We start from the raw sequence: 6,545 nt of genomic DNA on the forward strand, positions 1-6,545 counted from the left end.
TTTTCCTAAGTAAAGAGGAAAGGCTAAGTAAACCATATTTCTTTGATATGTCCTGTTGCCTAAATGCCTAATCACTTTATCATTCTCTCCAGTTCTTCAAATTCTTTAAAAGTTTTGGTGCCTAGAATTAGACACAATAGTCATAATCTTGGACATTGCAAAATTACTGATTATGCCAAGTCAAATAAATATTCTCTGTGTACATTGTAAAGGAGATGATGGTATTTTCTTTGGCACATCAAATGATGTGTGGAACTGATTCAGGAATAGTACTTCTCCTGTGTTGTAGTTGCTTAGACAGATTTGATCATTTGGTCAGATTTGCTTTTTCAGATGGGTAGGATTCACTTTAGCTACCTTAATTTACTTTCACATGAGTAGATTAATATAAGCCAGATACTCAGGCTTCTTCTAGTCAGTGGGAAGGAATGGACAGTTCCAGGGGTATCTGCAAGCTAATCTTAAAAGTAAGTGGGAGGAATTGTTGGTCATACCAGAATCCACTTAATGTACCTTTCAAACTGGAAGACTGACATAAACAAGCCAGCTACATTTTGATGACTAAAGTTAGACTGGATTATCTAAGTGCTTATGTTAGGCTTACTGGTTGCATCATTAAATTTAAAGCCAAAACGGATGCTGCTTACAAAACAAGGCCAACAAAAATAGATACTGTTTTCCCTGTGTTAAGGTGTCCTAACATCCTTATTGATTCAATAGACTCGGTAAAAGACTATTTAAGATGTTATATTACCTGGGAAAATCCAGAGTGGTCAATAAAGTTGGCCGATTTGAATGTTGAATTTGAGTGATGAACATCTAGGGGCAAAGAGATGGACATTGTCAAAAGAGATTTGGAGGAGGGGGACATGAAACAAAACCAGAATGTATAGAAGAGAAATGGAATTGGGAGATTAAGGTACAAAGTAATATCAGAGAGAGGGACTAAAATGAGATCAAACATGGTAATCATAGAAGGTACATTATAAAGAGACATGAGAACCAACTGGAGTCAGAAATTAGGGCAAGGGTCTGCACTCTAAAAATCAACAACAAGAACTGTGAATATTAGCAATAAAAATAAGACCATGGACTATTGAGAAAAAACTTTTTAAAAAAAAGAAGAGAGAAGAAAAAAAAAAGCTAGAATTTTCTGGTCAGGAGTATTGGGAATAGGGAAAAAAAAAACCCTGAGACTAGATGATACAGGATAACAACTCTGGAATTTAAAGCCTGGAGCAGGGATAAAACAAGGCTGAGAGACAGACAAGCTGGAGAAGATAGATACTAGGGATCCAGCTGGGAGGAGTGGAGAGAAGGATCAGGGACAGAAGTGATGAAAAATTTGTTAGAAATTTTTTTCTGTCCCGAAACTGTTGATGTGTCAGAATGAAAACATTCTGCAGAAAACATTTTGACAGGTTTCAGACAGGCACTTCCCTCAGCCCCTGGCAGCTTGCTTGCTCGCTTCCCTGATTTCCCTATTCCCTGGTAACCCACCTGGGTTTCCTTCTGGAAGGCACTAAGCTCCTGGCTCCTTCACCTTGCTCCCCAGCTGGCTCCTGACTGACTGGCTTGCTGCAATTAGAAATACATAATGTCCTATGTGAGGGTAATCAGAAAAAAAGGGAAGAATGTTTTTCACAGATGTTCTGGTTGGCTTGCCGGCTTCTAGACTGTCCATTTCTTCAGGAAAACACTGAGCCAGGTGACCTAGAAAGCCACCAGCGGTAGAGGCAGGCTGCCTATTTTCCCCAAGGATGGGCTTTCTGAGAGTGAGGTGGAGTTCCCTAACAGCTCATTGCCCAAGGGTCATTTTGTCTTTCCTCCTCAAACCTGTTGACTAATTGGCATGTAGGTGTCTAAGCTGTCTGGGTACATACCTTACTTGCCAACAGATATCTAAATTGGCCAGGGAACAGGGAAGCTCATCCAGGAAAATGATTGCAATTTTTTTTTAATTATTATTTATTTATTTATTTCCATTGTAATGTAAAGTTTGCATTTGTCACTTTGTTTCCCAAATCAGAATGGAAAATTTTCAAAATTGTCGAAGGTCTTGATTACTGGAAACTATAGTTCTTCTGCAGTTGTGTTGCATGTCTACTGCCATATGGTCTCTTCCAGCATCTCAGTGGAGTACAAAATCCTTGACTTCTGCCATTTTTCTGTTAGCCTAGATCTTTGAAACCAAGCAACAAAATGCCCTATTTTCTCTCCTGCTGGTTCACTCAGAGGTGACAGCCTCCTACTGTAATCAGTTACCTCCCTTGCGCATTGCAAGAGGTCTGCTCAGTGACCGTGAATATTAAAAACCTGCTGCTAATCCTATCATGGAAATGCAGTTTTTCATGAGTTGTTTTTCTTTTTGAAAAACTTAGGAAGTTGATTAAAAAAAAAAAAGAAGCATTGAGTTTGTTAATTCAGTTCCTCAGTAATTAAGAAATGGTAAAATCCATCTGAATGTGTAACTATAACTGACCCCCTGAAGTACATATATTATCAAATGTATTTCTCCCAGAAACACATAGAATGAACCTAGAGACCCACAGAACGAATCAAGTCCTTCAGAGAAGTCTATTGCTTGCACGTCATGAACCTGCTTAGCTGGAAAACCTGTGCCTGTAGGATATGTCAGGGAAAGCCTTGAACACCCAGCCCGCACAGCTCCCAGAAGTGCCGGGGCCGTTCCTCGCCCTTCCCACTCACCGTGGCTGGGCGAGCAAGAGCCGTAAGACCAGACGCAGTACTGTGACTCTCAGCAGAGACATAGCACGAAGGAGATTTCAGACCAAGTCTGCATTTTAGCTTAGACTACTGCTTGCTGAGGTCAGAAACCAGAACTCTGGACTTTCTCACACGCTAGTCTGCTCTGAGTTACAGCCTATATATGCAGGGCACCCTCTGACTCCCGTGCACTCAAAAAGGGCCGGTACTTTGCCCGCGTAAAGCTTTACCCTGTAACTTAAAACTTGACCTTGTGTTTGTCTTTGGTAACCAGCAGGTGAACAAATTGCTCACTGAAGTTTAGAATTGTCATCCAGTTGCTACATCCCATGATAATAAAATCGAAGAGAGGGAAGGTTCCGTTTCCACAGGACTTCCTTTCTATTGGAAAGATGACTCTGTAGAAAGGGTCATGGTCAGTGTTTCTTTCCTCCTCTGTGGGTACAAACACGGAGCTCAACATTTCTGAATTTTTCGTGTTTGCCAGCAAACGCAGTATGTTGATATGCACAATGATAATTACGTGCATAATGATAATTATGTTTTATTATTGTTATATTTCCAGATTCTGCTTGTCTCCAATGGAGGGAAGTTTATGAAAAAGACACTGATTGGAGAAGCTTATATCTGGCTTGACAAAGTGGATCTAAGGAAAAGAATAGTAAACTGGCACAAACTGTTGGTCAGCTCCACACAAACACACTGAGCAGAGCCGTCTGCTTAGGGCACAAAACCTGCAGAGTCTGCTATAAACAGCATTACTCCAAGACTATAGTTTGATATCATTGTGTTTAGCTAGTCTTTCAGAATACAAAGTAGAAAAGAGCAGTCTCTGGGCTACATAGCACACTTAAATGAGGGCTAGTACACTTGTTTTGCTGCAATAGACAGCAAAGTAAAAGAAAACCTGGGCCCAGAAGTTAAAGTAAGGCTGTTTGAAACGAAGACTGATGCGAGGGCTCCGTGTTGTTGGACTCTTTGTGAAGAGAGTAACTGTGAAGGAAATAATGAAGGCTGGAAGGCAGGTGTTAATGCAGAGTTCGGCTGCAGCCGGAGGTAGTGTGATGGAAAGAGCAGTCTGGTTTTCTGTGCAACCAGAAGGAGATCATTTTATGCAAAAGCACCTAGGGTGACTGACTTTCCGAATCTCACTTATCAGAAGTGCAAAACTTGTTCCTCTGCACCTTAGGATCTCTGATAATTTGCTGTAGTGAGATTATGCCACTTGACACAAACAGCAATGTGTTTGCAAGAGTGGTAATGTTATTTTACATTACTTTTTTCCTTCTTTCTTTTTCTTTCAAAAACTATGCTGTGGAGAATCAGATCTGATTGTTTCCTTTGTTTCTGTCTGTTAACAATGAGTATAAACCACTGTCCTAGAATGTAATAGATAGAACTATATTAATGGTCTATAATTTAGGATGTGGTTTTACAGAGAAAGGACGGGATGTAACCTGCACTACATCAGGAAGAAAAAATGCTGTTTCGATGTCAGTGACACTGTACTTCACCCTACCCTATGAATCAGCAGTTTTTAAAAAGTTTGGAATTGAAGAGTTTTAAGCACTGGAACTAACACAATTATTTCAACAGGTCCTTCCATTTTTCAGCAACAAGTCTTATTCTGAAACTGTACAGAGACGATGAATTCTAGGTTATTTTGTGGGCGCTTTGGAGCAGTAGACCCACCGTGCTAACACCGGCCCGCTCGGTGCAGGGCTCTGTATCACCACCAGTGACACACTTGAAATGTGAGGGGAAGGGATAGCAGGGCAGTTACTGCCTGGATGCTGTTGCATTAGAGAGAATTAAGAATATCCTTTCACTATCTCAGGTGAATGTCTGAGTATAATCCACTCAACAGCGTGGCTTCTCAGTTAGGAAAGAAGTAAATAGGAGGGTAACTTGCACCATTTAAGACTGTGTCAGCACTTCCACGCTTAAAAGTCCCACTTTCAGGGGCTCGAAGCCGAGCAGTTAGCTCACTTGGGAAAGGCTTAGGCTGGTTGTTGTATTTTCCATTGTGCCATTTTTGAAGAAGAAGGGAGGGATTCTTCTCCCATTCCTAAAAGTATAGCAGTTCCTTTAAAAAACAAGAATCAGTATGGTACTAACTCCCGTGTTACTTGGAAGTTGTTTAATATTTCACAGCTTCATTAAAAAGTAGTTTCCCTGAAAATATTACCTGATGACCTTTGCATATTTAAAAAGAAAATGACCAAACGTCTGTACTTCGGACATTTATTTTTCTTGCCCATGAGGACTTTTCACAAATTATTTAACGTACCTCTTCTTATATTTTCTGAATATATATAGTACACTTCCACAGGTTGTGCAAGACCAACTGAAAATATTCTTCTAGAAAATAATATATGCTTTAAAAAGAAAGAAAAACAAGGCTCAGTTTATTCAGAAGCCGGACTGACCATGAAAAGCTACACCATTTAATCTGGTGACACTTCCCACATAGAGTTTTTGATTTATATCTTTGTCAACTTAAAATAACAGCGTGGAAAAGGAATATGAGAAGAAACACGCAGAAGATTTTAATGCTACACACACCAAGGAAACTCCTGTTATTGATAACCTGCTGGTAGCCTGCTTAACTTGCAAGCAGAGCAATCTTACCAAAATCTTATTAGCTGTCTTAAAAACACAACATCACTGACAGTGGAAGTAGGATGTGTGCTTTAATGTTGAATTTTACGCTTTCACCAGTATATGTATACCCTACCTCTCATATATTTTAAAAACAATCCTCTGGAGTTATTGTAAACATTCTATATGTTTTGATGTTGTGTATGTTTTTATAAGAAGATAAATACTTCAAAGAAAAAATCCCCAATTGAACCAAAAAAATCCTATGTGGATATATTTGACGTATGTGTTGCTCTTTTGGTGGATTATTTTGCATTCCTGATGGCTATAGCGTGCTCTTTCTTTGAAAAAAGACCAAAAAAAAAAAAAAAAAAAAAAAAGTCCAGTTTCAATTACTGTGTGAAGTACAAGCCATGAGGTGTGCAATTTTGTGCAAACTGCTGGTAATTTTGTTCTTGCTAAGATTTATTATAAAGACAGCAAGTCACGCTGGTAGTTGCTATGGAGATTTCCAGCAGGAACGAGCACTATCTGGCTGCTTTACTGGGAAGCCTGTAATCATCACTCTTAATTGAGAAAGCGGACAGGCGTGCTTTGCTCTCACACACATACAAATGTGGCCAATATTTTTATAAAATAGTTGTGTTGGGTGGTATAGCTGTGGCTGTATGGAACAGCTACCTTTGCGGAGTAATCAGCTGTCGGCAACTTTGGTTCTCTGAACAACACACAAAATGTTTCTGCATGTTGAAATGGCAGTTTCGGACTCCTATCACGAAACACAAAGAGTAGAGTTTGTCAGGAACGCGGCACGGCCTTGGCCAGCTACAGCAAGGACAGGGCTCCTTTGGTGTCACCCAGGATGGGCTAGTGACAGACCTGGGCCCATGCTCTCCCTCTATTTCGAGGCAGCATCATTCAGAGGTCAGAGGATGCTTCCAAAGTGTGCCAAGTTCCGTATTTTGACCAAATTTCTAGGTTGTACTGGAATCACTCTATGCAACACAGATTCATGTTTGAATGCATTTTTTTTCTTTTTTTTTTTTCTTGTTTTATGAATGAAGTCAGGAAAAACTCTCTTGTGACAATATTTTTTAAAAAATAATCAAACAAGGACTATTAGTATTTTTTTACTTTTTTGTATATATCTCAGTATATTTTTTTCACTTTTTTCTCATTAATTTTGTTTCTTTTACCTGGCCAAAAGTGTTTAGATG

The 6,545-nt window shown here is 39.6% G+C and overlaps 1 protein-coding gene across 4 annotated transcripts in view; it reads left to right on the top strand.

Moving 5' to 3' along the window:
• PCLO (piccolo presynaptic cytomatrix protein) overlaps positions 1-5,579 on the top strand; it is a 379,284-nt gene extending 373,705 nt beyond the window's left edge. For all 4 annotated transcript variants that reach the window (XM_049814309.1, XM_049814305.1, XM_049814306.1 and 1 more), the window contains exon 26: positions 3,293-5,579. In XM_049814309.1, the coding sequence (XP_049670266.1) occupies positions 3,293-3,433 (141 nt within the window). In that variant the 3' untranslated portion in view covers positions 3,434-5,579. The remainder of the gene's footprint in view (positions 1-3,292) is intronic.
• Positions 5,580-6,545: the final 966 nt, after the last annotated feature.

Source organism: Accipiter gentilis, chromosome 11 (assembly GCF_929443795.1).
Source record: "Accipiter gentilis chromosome 11, bAccGen1.1, whole genome shotgun sequence".
NCBI classification, from domain to species: domain Eukaryota; kingdom Metazoa; phylum Chordata; class Aves; order Accipitriformes; family Accipitridae; genus Astur; species Astur gentilis.